The following is a 15,722-nucleotide window of genomic DNA, read 5'->3' as shown; positions in this document are numbered from 1 at the left end:
CGCTGTTCTCATCATACTGAGGGAAAATTTTATTCGTAGTATTATCTACTTCCGTGGACTCTGGCGCGATAGCGCGACTGCCCACAGCACCCGGTGCACGCGGCTGAGCACCAGCTTCAGGCACGAGGCCGTCGGCGGCATGCGCGTGGGTCGGGGACTGAGCAGCGGCATCGGCCGACCACTCGCCCTCTCCAGGGTCTGCTCCGTCGAGAGCAGACACCTGGCGGGATACCCCCACCGTCGTGGCGGAAGCACCCGACGACGGCACAACGTCGTGTTGCACCGTCGCATGCTCGATGACCTGGTCATCGGCGGTGGCAGGCGGCGCATCTTGAGCGCCCGCCGTACCCGAGTCGGACTCGTTGTCCGAGAGTGCACTAGTGAAGGAGTCGTCAGTACCACGCCACGCGGTCTGAGACTCACCGGTGTCAACCGACGCTGCGCGAGGGCGGAAACGTCCGCTGGAGTCGCGCAGAGGTTGAGCTTTTGGCGCCATTGAGATTGTCGACAAGGAAGAAAGGGTAATTAAGCCGCGAAGGGTGCCGGGTTGATCAAGTCCGTTGCCTTAGCGGGGGGAATAGGGGTAGGTAGTGAAAACTTTGCTGGTTGCTGGTTGTCGAAGTCGAAGTCGATGTTTCTATCGAGGACGTCGAGCGAGAGAGTAAAAATATGAGGCGAGTACGGTGACGCGGAGAGCGGGCCGGGCTCGGCTCACGGAGATGATGAAGAAGATTCCCACGAGGTTACTCTGTAACGAAGTCTCGATTGAAAACCTTGCCCTCCTCCCTTGGAGGAGGGCCCTTTTATACCTACAGCTGTAAGTAGTCATAACTAGTCACGGAGTATATATACGAGTCATAAGAAACCAGGAGAACCTCAAGGAACTCCAAAGGAAATACCCCCGCGAGGGGTGAAGGCAGAGCACGTGGCGTCGGCTAAGGCCGAGGCGTCACACTCGTAAATCCCAACGCCGTCTGACGTCCTTCCCGAGCTTCCCGACGTCGCGAGCTGAACATCCGTTTCAACGGATTCCGCGACGCCGCACCTCCTAACCCTCGCACGACCTCCGCGGTAGCCATCGTCGTCTGCGCGGTGCCGCTGCGTGTCAGGTCGACGTGCCCATCCGCGCCGGAAATGATATCGATGGCGCTAAAAACACTCAGCCGGTTCTTGCCCTTGGCATGCGCGCTGCCCAATACCATGCCCGCCGACATGGGCGCGCGTGGCAAGGTAAGCGATGTGTAGCCAGGAGTGCCGGAGGATGGGAGCTGAGGCGCGTAGGGCTCGGCGTGTACGTCTACCGGCTCGTGGGTGGTAGAGACGGACTCCGACGCAACGACGCGCGCCAACGGCGAACGCGAGTCGGAGTAGCCTAGTGAGCGTGATCGTCGTCGGCGCACGTTAGCGGAGCGGCTAGAGCCGCTTGATGAGGACCCTGAGCGCGGCGCGCTCGCCGTACGGGTGCGCGCCGCGGCGGCAGTCACCAGAACACGGGAGAGCGGTGGCGTCATGACCGCCTGCGCCTCCTCGTCCTCCTCCATCAGCACCGCCATGTTCATCATGAGACTGGGGTTCGCGCGGGTCATCGTCTTGGCGATTTGCCCAGGTTTTCTAGGCAATGGGGCGGCGACGGCGGGGGGCGCTGGTGGTCGACGCGCTTGAGCTTGTGCTTCCTGCTCCCAGTCCTCGGCGGTATACGATCCAGACTGGCGCCGCTTCGCGGGCCGTGGTTTCGCCGCTGCTGCCGCGGGCGCCGTATTGACGCGACTCCGCTTTGGCGGCACGTCGGAGGACATCACAGACGTTGGCAGAGTGGACTCAGTGAGTGGTTCGGAGAAGAGCGAGTTGCCGTCGCCGCTCGCGTTCGTGGAAGAGAGGGAAGAAGTTGAGGATGAGGAGATCGAATGCGAGTGATCGGGTTTGAGGCTGGTGTCAGACGGGATGCGTAGCGAATTCGGGCGCGAGATGGCGATAGTGCTGTTCGCAAGGGACACGCGAGGTGAAGCGTTGGGTGTGTAGAAGCAGTCCTGGTCCGAGTCTGATTCCTTGTCGCTGCTGTTGGCGCTGCTATCGCTGCTGCCGCTGCTGGTGTTATCCTCCCTGCTGAGCTCTGTGTGTTGAATGGATATGGGCGCAGCGAATGTGGTCGTAGTCTAGGACAAGAAGGCGGCCAAGCTCGGTTAAGTACACGAGGAACAAAAGCGGGCATGACGTACGATGGGAATATCCGCCCACGACGATATGGCGGCAGAAGATGCGTCTGCTACTCCCTCCTTTTCCTGGGGTGCCGGCAACTTGGAGTCGATAGGACGAGTGCCGAGCTGCGAGCCGCTAGTCGGCGCTACGGTGCGGAGAATGTCCCGCTTGACGACGTGGTAGTCACGGTCTGGGGGAAAGGAATAGGACTGAGATGGCCGATTGAGTAGGGATTGTAGTAGAGTAGGCTTCGCCATCGCCGGCGACGGTTGTGAGCGTTCAGGACAAGATGCGGGCGGCGGGCACGATTCCCCTGCGTCATACCTATTGAATGGTTGTCCAGAAATGGTAATTCTGTGATCTCCGTTTTCGAGTTCAACACCGTCTGCAGCGACGGCGTATTGTTTTGAATCCTCTTTAGAAGCACTGCTTTGCGAGTCCTTCCCTTGTTCTCTGCTCAGAATCTTTGTATACTGTCAGTGCCGTGATAATATGGAGTGTGTGGCTTCCGCCACGCAACGTCGTTCCCCGCGAGACGTAACACCTGTCTTCTAGTTCATCTATTCTCAGCACATCAGACTATACCATTCCTCAACAACCTAGTGTAGTCTTCGCAGTCTCCAAGGAAGTCGACCCCAGGCCTTCGGATAAGAAGATCGGATTCTACTGATCCCCTGGTGTCGGAACCCGCCTGAGGCGAGTACGGTGACGCGGAGAGCGGGCCGGGCTCGGCTCACGGAGATGATGAAGAAGATTCCCACGAGGTTACTCTGTAACGAAGTCTCGATTGAAAACCTTGCCCTCCTCCCTTGGAGGAGGGCCCTTTTATACCTACAGCTGTAAGTAGTCATAACTAGTCACGGAGTATATATACGAGTCATAAGAAACCAGGAGAACCTCAAGGAACTCCAAAGGAAATACCCCCGCGAGGGGTGAAGGCAGAGCACGTGGCGTCGGCTAAGGCCGAGGCGTCACATACCCCCCTCCAGCGCCTTCTAAGGCGCTCTGTAAGTACAGTAGCAACCAGTAAGTAGCACGTATGTATAGAATAGAAACGAGTCTTTGTTTTTGTATATATTTCGAACCTTTTCTGTAAGTAACTTTCGAGCCGTTGTTCTGATGATCTCTAGTAAGTAGTAAGTAACTACTGGTTCCCCTTGCCCTCGCGCCGCTTGGCACGGTTCGCCTCGAAGGCCTGCTGGCGGCGGGCGTTCGACAAGCGCCCCTGCATCGCCTCGATGGCCGTCACCTCACGAAGGAGGAGCTCCTCGTTGGTGGGCTCGGGCACCTTGCCCTCCACCTCGTCCATGTAGCGATGCGCGGCCGCTCCGCTGCTGATGTCGAGGATCTGACGCACCCAGAAGGTCCGATCAATGCGCTGCTCGTCGGGGATGGGTCGGACTTTGCCGGTCGCGAGGTCGATCGGGCACATGTGCTTGCCGAAGTCGGCGCGCTGGAGGATTTCCACGAACTCGGCATAGCCGGACGGGACCTCAACAACGTCGTGGCGGATTCCAGTAGCAGTGATGCCGTCGCTGAAGCGCATGTACTCGACGAGGATGGTGAGTGGGATGCGGTAACTGAAGAGGTATTCTTCAGGGTCGTTGCGCGCGTAGATAGGGATGACGAGGCGGCGTCCGCGGATCTCCCACGTCATGGGAACGATGCGGCGGTGGGCGAATTGGGCCGGGCCACGTGGCTTGGCGCGGCCGAGGAGGAAGCCGTCGTCCTCGGAGGCGCGCTTGGCGGGCGTCGTCTCAGCGGCGGCGGACGGAGGCGCGGTCTTATCCGCACCAGCGTCGGCGGCGGCGTTGACGCGCGGGATGGGTTGCTTCATGACGTCGGAGCGCGCGGCTTCCTGCTGGCGGATGCGGTCGGCGATGATACCGGCATTGTACTTGGCGCGGGCGGCCTCCTTTGCGCGGAGCGCGGCGGCGGTGTCGACAGGCGGCTCGCTGTCGATGAGAGTGGAGGCGGCAGAGCCGGCGGCGTCGAGGACGGACGACATCGTCTTGGGCGCGGGTGCCGGCGGGGCGGCCTCGGAACTGGGTGGGTCGACATCCATCGGTTGGACCGAGTCCGCCTTGTTGCCATTTTTGATCGCCGGCGCCGTTTTGGCCTTGGTGTGGGAACGGGTACCGACACGGTTGACGTTGGGCGAAGGGGAAGGAGAGTTGGGAAGCGGAGGTAAGGTAGAAGTATCCATAGTATGTATGTAGAGAGAGGAAGAGGAAATGGAGTTGGTTTGGCATACTGACTGTCCATCCCTTTTAAGGGGATCCCAGCTAAGCCCATTACCCGATTCGTCGTGAATCTCGCCATCGGGAACACGAGGCTCGATCGTGAGTTCGAGATTCCCTACATACAATTGGATATCCCCGGGGTCTGGTTCAGATCCAGCCGGGAGATCACCCGCTTTGTCAACGCCAAGCGCCTCAAGGTACTGCTTGACCTTCTCGAGGGTGGCAACATTCTTGATCGGGATCCAGGACATGTCGCCTGGCTTCCACTTCACCTTGAGTACTGCATCAGCACCCTTGCCGTGATGTCCCACAATCTCCTCAATTGCCCATTCTTTCTCCCAGGCACCGAAGTCGGCCACCTGAGTCTCAAGGCGGCCCGGAAATAGCCGATCATCATTGGGAATATGAATTCTCAATAGAGACGCGTGGAAGCGCGGGTGTATTCCCCGCTGCTTCAACTCCTTCGGGAGATCAAGAAGGAAGGCCTCATTGCCTAGATCCTTCAGGATGCGGTATGGTCCAATGAACTTGGGAAGTAGCTTACGAACGCGGCCCTTCGGGAAGTTCATGTTGGCAGTTGAGACATATACTAGATCGTTCTCGGCAAAAGGCGCGCGGATGCGGCGTCGATTGGCATCACGTGTCTGCTTGACACGCGCGGCGAGCACTGCGTCATGAGCCTGCATGATGGCCTGCTTGACGCGGCGCGCATAAGTCCGCACCCCGGGATATTCCGTCGTGGGTGCGTCCTCCCAGATCATGGCGCGGGGCATGCGACCAGTATTCAGGAAGAACGGTGCATACCCCGTGCTCTCCGAGCGCACGGAGTTGATCGCAAACTCAACCGCCGGCAATTTCAGGACCCAGTCCGATTGAGCGGGCTCGACGCATTCGCGTATCATCTGGACAACTGTCCGATTGGCCCGTTCAGTTGATCCGTCGGTCTGCGGATGGTATGCAGTTGACATGCGCAGCTCCGTTCCGATCAACTTGTGCAGGTGAGTCCAGAATATGCTCGTGAAGAGCGAATCCCGGTCACTGACTATGTACTTGGGGAGCCCATGTAGCTTATAGACTTCCGCAAAGATAATGTATGCCAGAGTCTTGGCAGTCACATTAGTACGCGTCGGAATAAGATGTACCATGCCGGTCAGCAGGCAGATCACGACGAGAAGGTAATTGAAGGTCCCATTGTGATTCTCGCTCTCGGGAAAGGGACCCGTGAAGTCTATCCCGATAGCTTCCCAAGGCGTGCCAGGCACCGGCAGGGGATTCAATAGCCCGTACGGCTTGTGATTGCTGGGCTTATTCCAAGCGCACGTGGTGCATGATGCGATGAACTTCTGCACATCAGGCACCAGCGTCTTCCACCACACCTGATCACGGAGCACGGGGATAACCTTAGCGGCACCGAGATGCGCGAGTAAGGTGTGTGCTTCCTGAATAATGAGTCCTCGCACGGAGCGACCACTTTCCTTGATGTTCGGAATGCACAGCAGACGACGAGAGTCCTGCTTCAGGAAGATGAGTCCGTCAACCACCTCAAAGTTTCGGAAGTGACTGGGTTCTTCCAATATCTTGGCAAAGAACGGATCGTCCTGATACTTATCCCGGATCAAATCTTCAATGCGTACACCCCGTGTGTGATTGGGTATAGCCGTCAAGATAGGTTCCGTGAGGCTAGGAGGTGCGATATCATTATCTTCGTCACCTTCCGCGCCGACCGAGGTCGAGACACGTGTTTCCTCTGCTGAGGCTGGTGTCTCGCCTGTCGGGTGTTCTGGTTCGGATTCCGACATCTGGACAGCACTAGGTATGTCTATATTCGCATCCTCTGTGATTGGGCTGCCGACGTCGGGCGACGACGGGCTGTCTTCGACAGCGCGCGAGTGCGCGTTCTCTCGGGTACCCGAGGGGTACTCGGAAGATGCCGAATGTGATGTTCCGCTGACATCACCTCGCGTGGCTTGATCGGAAGCAAACGCGTGATGAGCTGGCAGCGCGTTCTGCGCTGCTTCCTTCTCACTCATCTCGTCTTCAAACGCGTTCGGGTCACTTGCAAAAGGTTCGACCGGGTCGTCTCCCCCCTCCAGACGCGTCGCGCGTCTATCAGAATCGCCATCCGCCGCGTGATCGCCCACAATCAAGCGGACGGATCCTTTCTTCGCAGCGAGTCGGCGAACCCAGTCGTTGAAGGCCTTCGTCGAGCCTTTCGGACGACCGCGACCACGGCGTGGAGCTGCGTCGTCCCCGCCTTCTGGCGCAATTGCCAGGGCGCCAAGCTCGGTCACAAGCGGCCGAGTAATGTCCATACCGTCGTAATCGACAGAGCCATCCTCATCAAAGGATGTATATTCAGAGGGAGAGCGCAGTGTTCCAGGTGCGTCGCCCTCGTATATGCGTGATAGTGCATCAGCTAACACGTTATCCACGCCCGGCAGGTACACGACTTCGAAGTCAAACTCGCCCAACTTCTCAAGCCAGCGCGCTTGCCGCCCCGAAAGGTTTGGCTGCCGCAGAAGATGGACGAGACCACGATGGTCAGTCACCCACGTAAAGTGGAATCCCTGAAGTAAGTCGCGATGTCGCTGCATTGATTCCACGCCAGCTAACATCTCAATCTCATGTACAGGATAATTCTGCTGAGTCGTGCTCAGCTTCGCGGAGAAGAGCGCGATTACCGTTCCGGTACGCCAATCCTCCCCTTCAACGACTACTCCTGACAAAGACGACTTAGAGCCGTCGGTCAGAAGCCAAACGCGCGAAGTGGGCTTGCCATCCGGCCCGAGGGTGATGCCTCGGCGTGAGACGCGCTTGCTCGCGCTCACCAGCCGCTTGCAATCCTCAAACGCGCGCTGCTGCGTGAATCCCCACTCCCATCGGTGAGTTTCGCCGCACAAATCGTGCAAAATGCCCAGGGGCGCGGCGATCTCGGCGACATTGTCGGCGAGCCAGCCCACCGCGCCACAAAATGCGCGAACTAACTTCTTGTTCGTAGGCACCGGCCACTTCGCGACCTCGTCAACGCGGGCAGGATCGACACGAATGCCGTTCGCATCAACGATTCGCCCAAGTACGCGCACTTCAGGCTCGAGGAAGTGCAGCTTATTAACACCCAGATAGAACTTCTCGCGCGCCAGCACCTCAAGCACGGTTTTGACAGCGCGAACATGCTCTTCGAGCGTGTCCGTGTATATGACAATATCGTCAAGGTACACGTCCATGAAGACACCTAGGTAAGGGCGAAAAATATGCGTCATTATTGCCTGACACGTCGCGACAGCATTGCAGTCGCCCTGGAGCATAACCTTGCTCTTCACGTTACCATCAGGCGTCGCCATGATGTTAACGTCTTCGTACTCAGGTAAGACACGTATTTGCTCATAGTGGTCTTTCCCGTCGAGAATTGACCAATATTTCGCAGCGGCGACGCGACGCAAGATCGCGTTCTGGTCGGGGAGCGGGGACGACAACTTGCGCGTGTTGTCGTTGCGCTCGCGCAGGTCTACAACAGTACGTAGCTTCGTCTTCTCGCGCTGATTCTTCGCGATGAGAAGCATGGGCACCGTGTTCGTGGCGGTGGTGAATTCCCACCGCCCCCGAGCGCATATATGCGTCGCGTTTCTCATTCCATTGCTCACGAAAGATTGCAGGGCAATTCGAGCGACGGAACGGGTACCGACGGTCGGGGTCTATGATGGGAATCGTGTGATTAATCGCACGCAAGGGCGGGAGCTCAGTCTCCGCGATGGTCTTGCACAAAGGTAAGGCCATTTCGACTAGATGCTTCCGAATAGCTTCTAACTCGTCCGAGCCAGGCTCGGGCTCTACGTTCGCCATGAACAAGTCGTCGACGTGTGGCCCCTCAAGCGGCAGCGCCTCAACGCTCCCAATGAGGATCTTCGGCGGGTTGATGGAGAACGAGATGGAATGCTGGTACAGGAACGGAGTCCCGAGGACGACGTCGTAAGTCGCGAGGTTCAAGACGTCAAAGACGCGCTGCTCGTGTATAGCTGACCATTCAAAATCTACAGACGTATGAAAATTACATTTCGAGCGCGACCCGCTCACTGCCATCGTCATGGACACCTGGCCATCGTGCTCAATGAGCGGAAGGCGCAGTTGAGTAGCGAGAGCCGAGCTCACGAGATCTACTGACGAACCAGAGTCTACTAACGCCTTGCAGGGATGCCCGCTTACACGAACGACGAGGACGATGGGCCTCGGGATGCGGCGGCCGCTCCCCCGCGGGAAGACGGCTGTCCGTTGCGCAACGCGTGCGGACGAGGACGCCAACGGCGCGGAGCGCCCCTTCGATACTGCGAAGACCGTCAGCTGACGCCATGGAAGACGCGAAGCTGGGAAACGTACCGGCACGTTGGACGCCATGCGCACCATCGTTGCCCACGCCTGTGCGAACACGCCGGACTCAATCAGGTCCTCCGCGGGCTCGCGAAACCAACGCGCGGGGAACGCGCCGTCGGGCTGCGTGAAGACGTCGAAGCTTCGACGCGCTGCGGCATCAGCAGGCGACTCGAACCAGCGCGACATATAGCGCTTCGGGTGAGCCGTGTTCTGATGCCCACCCACGAAGTAGCGCATGCGCTGATACATGTACCAGTACCAGACGTTGATACCGGCGTCAATGTCCTTGAGACGAAGACCCCACGACACGCCCAGGAGCGTGTCGCACACGAGGATGACCGGCGACCCAGAGTACGGCCGGAAGGCGTAGAAGCGGGAGAGGTCAGCGCGACGCTGCTCCTCGCCGACTACGCGTCTGACTGCCCAGTTGAGGGCGTAAGCGACGCTCTCGGGCACGAGATCCCCGAGGGTAGTGCCCGTGGAGTAGAGGTACGCCATGCGACGAGCCTGTGAGGTGTCCATCCCGAAGTCGACGCATATCTGACGCGCAACGTAGTCCTCCATCGAGAAGCCTTCGCGGATGAAGAACGCATTCGGGATGCGAAGCGGAGCCAGTTCGCGACGCCCAGCTTCGGCCTCAACAGTCTCGAAGAGGGAGACACAATCGTCCTGGGTCTGGACTGGCAGGAAACGGACGGGCGCGCCATCGCAAAGATACGAGAGCGGCGCGAGGTTGTGGAACATCGCATCGCGCAGCTTCTCGCCGTCGCCAGGCCAAGCGCGCACGGCGTTCAGCGCGAACGCACCACGCACCCGCCACTGCCCCAAGTCGCCAACGTATGAAGGGTCGCAGGCGCGACCGATAAAATCGGCATACTCGGGTGTCTCGCAGAGGGCGAGCAAGTCGTCGCCCGAGCAAAACTTGGGAGGCTCGCGCCTCGTGCGCAGCGCAATTCGCGTGTAGTAGTCGAAGAGCGGCTGCACGTAGAGGTGGGGGCGTCCGGGAACGTCGCCACAGACAAGCGGACAGTCCGCGAGGACGTGTGTTGCCCACGGCGGTGAGCACGTCGTGCAGCGTGTACTGTCCGGGTTAGACCCAGGTGAGTCGTGCGAGGGTTCGAACTGAACCATATTGACTGACAATGTAGTCGTGTTAGTGATGCCAGCACGTCTCTGGTCGAGCAGACGTGCCTGTTCGATTGCCACCGAGTGAATCGCGAGACCAGGAGGTCCAGAAGACGTCGAAGGTACGTGGTTCGCTTCGGGACAGTTTCGGCTTATATGGTCCTTAGACTCACAGCGGAAGCAGCGCCCCTCTTCACGGAGGCGCTTCAGGAGCTCAGGAGATTTTCCTGGCTTGCGGTTAGGAGGGGCGCGACCGTTCGCGCTCCTTCCATTCGGCGCGGAGGTACGTTGTGACCCCCTTGCCTGTCCGCTGAATTTACCTCCAGTGGTCCTCGAGCGTTCATTAGAGCTCGAGGTGCGCGTTCCAGCGGCAGCAGACGCGTTCGCTGGCGGCCTAGAGGAGGGAGCAGAAGAGCTCCCGCCTCCAGAACGTCGGGACGATGCAGATGCGCCACCCGTGCCGCTTCCGCGGTTGGGGGGCGATCCACCATGGTCGTCAGGGCGCCTGCCCTTCGCTTGGGCTCGGGCAGCGTAGCTAGCCTGCCAGAGCTGCAGAGCACGTCGGTACGTAGGCTCTAACTCATCAACTTCTTTGCTGAAGCCGTCCTCCATCAGGCGCTTCACGAGCCAGGAGTCAAGGCCTTCCCAAAACTTCAAGACCCGGTTTCGGCTGGTCTCCTCAGTCAGCACCACCCAGAAGCGCTCTAGATCGTGCATGTAGTCGCGGAGATCGCGATTGTCTTGGATACAGGACTTGTACCGAGTACGACATTTGTCTTTGTAGTTTAGACTGAAACAGTGATCGAATAAATCTCTGAAAAAGTCGTCTAGATTTGCGCTTCGAGAAGCACTAAGCATGTAGTTCTGCTTGTAGAACCTTCTGGCCTTGCCAGTGAGCCAACGCGAGACAACGTCGGCCTGCCGAGTGGCTGCCACTCGACCATCAGTGACATACTGAAGAGAATCAATGACGAAGGTCCAGAAGGCCTCATCGTCCTCCCGGCCGTCGTAGGACTCGGGAGGCTGCGGCTTAAGGCGGCTGGCCTTACCCGCGCTGTCAAACTGTCCGTCGTCATCCGAGTCTGAGCTCGGAAGGCCGACTACACGGCTTCTGATCATAGCCATGTACTTGTCCCAGTAGGACTCGCCCCCAGCTACATAGCTCGGACGAAGCTTGTCTTCGGGACTAGAAGCCTTCGAAGGACGTTCACGATGCACCGCGGGGGGCACAGAGGCCTCCGCGGTCTCGCGCTTGATTGCGCTCAGGTCACGTGTCGGTTGAACTTCGTTCGGCACCGATCGCTCACGTGCGACGCTCGCAGCGCGCGAGCGTGCGGCGCCAGACCCATCCGTGAGGAGTTCGACGAGATTGTCGTACCTCTCACTGAGCTGGCTGACCTGCCTCGCCAGTTTGGCATTGAGGGCGGCGTAGTCCGCGGCCTCAACAGTCTTGAGGTGGAGTGCATCGAACAGATCGGCGATCTGCTTGTTTTCGGCGGCGCGGGGTTCCAGATTTGCCAAAGACACCCTTGGCCCCTGATTGGGCACTTGAGCCCGCGATCCCCGAGCTCGATTTGCGGCATCCAGGATGTCCCGCTGAATCTCGGGATCGTGTTCGACCTCGTCGAAGTCGAGATTACCGAAATTGCGTAGATCCGGGCCTTTACCCTTATCCATCCGGTCCCTACTGTTTCCGGGGATAGAGCTCTCAGGTACGTTCACGCTTTCGGACTCGCGAGCCCCGTGCTCGCTGTTCTCATCATACTGAGGGAAAATTTTATTCGTAGTATTATCTACTTCCGTGGACTCTGGCGCGATAGCGCGACTGCCCACAGCACCCGGTGCACGCGGCTGAGCACCAGCTTCAGGCACGAGGCCGTCGGCGGCATGCGCGTGGGTCGGGGACTGAGCAGCGGCATCGGCCGACCACTCGCCCTCTCCAGGGTCTGCTCCGTCGAGAGCAGACACCTGGCGGGATACCCCCACCGTCGTGGCGGAAGCACCCGACGACGGCACAACGTCGTGTTGCACCGTCGCATGCTCGATGACCTGGTCATCGGCGGTGGCAGGCGGCGCATCTTGAGCGCCCGCCGTACCCGAGTCGGACTCGTTGTCCGAGAGTGCACTAGTGAAGGAGTCGTCAGTACCACGCCACGCGGTCTGAGACTCACCGGTGTCAACCGACGCTGCGCGAGGGCGGAAACGTCCGCTGGAGTCGCGCAGAGGTTGAGCTTTTGGCGCCATTGAGATTGTCGACAAGGAAGAAAGGGTAATTAAGCCGCGAAGGGTGCCGGGTTGATCAAGTCCGTTGCCTTAGCGGGGGGAATAGGGGTAGGTAGTGAAAACTTTGCTGGTTGCTGGTTGTCGAAGTCGAAGTCGATGTTTCTATCGAGGACGTCGAGCGAGAGAGTAAAAATATGAGGCGAGTACGGTGACGCGGAGAGCGGGCCGGGCTCGGCTCACGGAGATGATGAAGAAGATTCCCACGAGGTTACTCTGTAACGAAGTCTCGATTGAAAACCTTGCCCTCCTCCCTTGGAGGAGGGCCCTTTTATACCTACAGCTGTAAGTAGTCATAACTAGTCACGGAGTATATATACGAGTCATAAGAAACCAGGAGAACCTCAAGGAACTCCAAAGGAAATACCCCCGCGAGGGGTGAAGGCAGAGCACGTGGCGTCGGCTAAGGCCGAGGCGTCACACCGCCCTATCTACTTTACGGCAGCCATACATGGAGTCGAGTTATCACACTACCAACGGGCAAATGACACGACCTGCACGTATCCATCGGATACACACTTGTGCTAAGGAAGTAAGTGCCGGTCTATCCAGTCAAGCGCGTCGACAAGAACTTGAACATGCCGCGAGTCCCGATCGGCCAGGGAGGTTCCCCCATCTCACAGTTGAGTACACGCGAAGACCCAGGATTGCCACGGAACTTTGCGGCTCCCAAATCGCTGGTGTTCCGTTGAAAACCGTGGAGTTCCAATGCTCGATCACTTTAGACTTTGGCCACTGATTATGGTCGATTTCCACGGATTCGGAACCAAATACAGTCGCGATCACATTGATCGCCGATTGCCTTTTGCGGCGACGCGTTCCTCCTGAGTCCTGGCTCCGAAATTGAGGACGCCAACATGCACCTAATTCATCACCCTTTCTCAAGTCTCCCAGGAGATCTGAGCATAAGTGAGGGGTAACGGAAGGAGCGGCTTGCGAGGGGGCAACCCGAAGCGTCGGCGAAAGCTCTGTGCCCTATCCAACGTCGGTGTGCCCCGCGTACGACTTGGGACGATATTCTCGGTCATAGTTGTATGTCTGACATGACTCTTTGTGGACTTTGCCTAGTACTTACTGACTCGGAGTCACCCATGGGCGAAGGATGGAATTGTCTTTGCCTGTTGGTGGGCAGACTTGATGAACTGGACTTCGACACACGCTGGATATCCAAGTGGGACTAGGCGGGCTGAGAGTTGGCGAGGATATCGACGGTGGCCTTGGGGAGGGCGCGCCCATCTGGGGCGGAGGTCGCACCACAGTCTGGGTGAGTTTCTTTTTCCTTGGCAGGGGGGAGTTCCAAGTTGGCAGCTCTTCCGTTTCCATCCCACTGACCTTGCCCGCCCAGTTCATCGACCCAAAGAACGGTGTCTGCGGCTTCGCTTCGCCAGTGCTTCACATGCCGACGGATGTAGCATTGGCAGGTGAACTGAGAGCAGCTTTCCGCACGAACTTAGGCGCCATCCTGAAAGGCATGAGCGCGAGTTAGAAGGTGAGGCCGCTTGAACGGGCCTGCAGATTGGCAAATTCATGTAGTATCCATCCACGCGCCTATTTATACTTAGTCTTGTTCATCGACACATATACAAGCAGCCCACCATCTACAAGATCACCCTCCACCCCGCATCCACCGCCTCCTTCAGCGTAAACGTCTCCTCTTCCTGTTCTTCCCCCTCCCCTCCCTCCCCCGCAACGTTGAGCAGCAGCTCGTGCGCCTCGCCCTCGAGCGGCTTCGGTATGCGTTTCACCGTCACCGTCTGCTTGGTGTTGTCTCCGCTCTCGCCATCGTCGTCCACCGCCACCACCTTCGCTATCACGACCGTCACCTCCGGCGTCATCGTCGCGGCGTTCAGCTCCAGACTCGTCCACCCGACGTGCTTTCCAACCTCGAGCTGCGCAAGGGAGGCAACGGGCTGCGACGCGGTGGCGGAGGCGAGCGACTGGGCCAGCGCGGGGTAGGGTGACGGCTGGGCGGAGGCGTTCGTGGTGGCATTGAGAGAGGGAGCGGCGTCGTCGTAGTCGTCGTTGTACGAGAGCTGGATATTCGCCTCATCCTGGTTCTCCTCGGCGTAGGTCTGCTCGTACGCAGAGGTATCGTACTTATATCCCGACGTGTCCGCCTCCCACCCCGCCTCGACGTCCACGCTCGTCACGAAAACGTTCGGCGGCAGGTCTGTGCGCTCGGATGGCGGGACGAGGCGCGGGAGGCGCGCTTGGTGTCGGGGAGCCTGCGCTTTCGAGGATGTGGTGCCACATTTCGAAGCTGCCGCCCCATCCCCATACAACTCAGCCTGCGCCTTCGAGGTCGCCGCACCATTCTGCGCCTGTGAAGCCGCCGCCCCACCCTGCGCCTTTGAAGTCGCTGCGCCACTCTGCACCTGCCCCGCCCCCGCCTCATCAGCGAACACGATCCTCTTCGGCCCCGCCGGCACCTGCATCTTCAGATTCTTCCGGAAGTTCTTGCTCTTGTTCTTGTTCCGCAGCGAGAACATTGTGAGCTCGCTGTAGTCTGGGGCGCCTGCCATAGGTGCTTTGGTGTCCACAACAGGTGCATCGTAATCCTCCAGGGGCGCATCGAGGTCCATCTCCGACCACATGCTTCCCGCGAGTGCATTCGCCACGTTCGCTGTCGAAGGTCTGCCTAGAGGCGTCCCGTTCGTCGTCGACAGCGCCTTCGGGGGCGGCGCCATCGCAACATCGCCACCGCCTTGCAATTGCCGTAGTCGTTGAGCGCGTCGCCGCCGATTTCGCTCACGAGAAGTAGTTTTACCTTGGCCCGGTGGGGTGACAGCGGGTGGTTTTGTGGCACTGCGCGAAGTGTCAATTGACTTTCGGAAGCATGTAGAACGGATCTCACACTGGTGGCTTCTTCGCTGGTGGCTGCCTCGCCGGTTTCTTTGAGCTCTGCACAAGCGGCGCATCATCACTTGAATCGCTATCCGAAGAGGAGTCAGACGAAGAGGTATCGTCCGAGTCCGAGTCGTCGTCAGAGTCCGAGGTGTCATCAGAGCTATCGGATGAGTCATCTGAGGAGTCTGAGCTGGACGAGCTGGTAGATGGTGAGCGTTTGCGCTTCTTGCCAGCGGCTACTGAGGTTCAGTGAATGTCGTCGAAAAGACGTGGAGAAAGCTACTGACCTGGCTTCGTCGTAGTTGCTGTCTGGGTCGTTGTAGATGAAGCAGAGGCCTTTTCAGAGCACTTCAAAACAAGCAAGTCCCCGTCGCGTAACAGATCGCGTGTTGACTGCCAGTCCAGCAGCTCGAAATCATCGAGAAGTACTTGCAAGCCAGTTCCAGTAGGCCCCAACCCAGGTACATTTTTTACCAGTGACTTCTTGAGGTCTTCAATCTTTTCCCCTTCCACCGCGTACCAGAACTTCAATGCCGGAAGCGGCGGCAAACACTGCAGCTTCACGCGCATGGCCGAGGTGAAGGTTTTGAACAAGCGCCGGTCACGCGTGACTTTGCCACGCGCCAAGTGTCACAAGTCGCGGACACGTCGACGAGTGCGGCGCCC

The 15,722-nt window shown here is 58.8% G+C and overlaps 1 protein-coding gene across 1 annotated transcript; it reads right to left on the bottom strand.

The window, feature by feature from the left end:
* Window positions 1-13,423: 13,423 nt before the first annotated feature.
* Window positions 13,424-15,653, bottom strand: SCHCODRAFT_02541072 (uncharacterized protein). The gene is made up of 3 exons (XM_003036927.3): window positions 15,344-15,653; window positions 15,064-15,292; window positions 13,424-15,014 (listed from the first exon to the last, which is right to left on the bottom strand). The coding sequence occupies exons 1-3, from the start codon at window positions 15,624-15,626 to the stop codon at window positions 13,808-13,810; spliced, it is 1,719 nt and encodes a 572-aa protein (XP_003036973.1). The 5' UTR covers window positions 15,627-15,653; the 3' UTR covers window positions 13,424-13,807.
* Between the last annotated feature and the right edge of the window lie 69 nt (window positions 15,654-15,722).

This window comes from Schizophyllum commune (genome assembly GCF_000143185.2).
Source record: "Schizophyllum commune H4-8 unplaced genomic scaffold SCHCOscaffold_5, whole genome shotgun sequence".
Classification (NCBI taxonomy): Eukaryota; Fungi; Basidiomycota; class Agaricomycetes; order Agaricales; family Schizophyllaceae; genus Schizophyllum; species Schizophyllum commune.
This window is presented reverse-complemented; position numbering and strand designations above follow the sequence as displayed.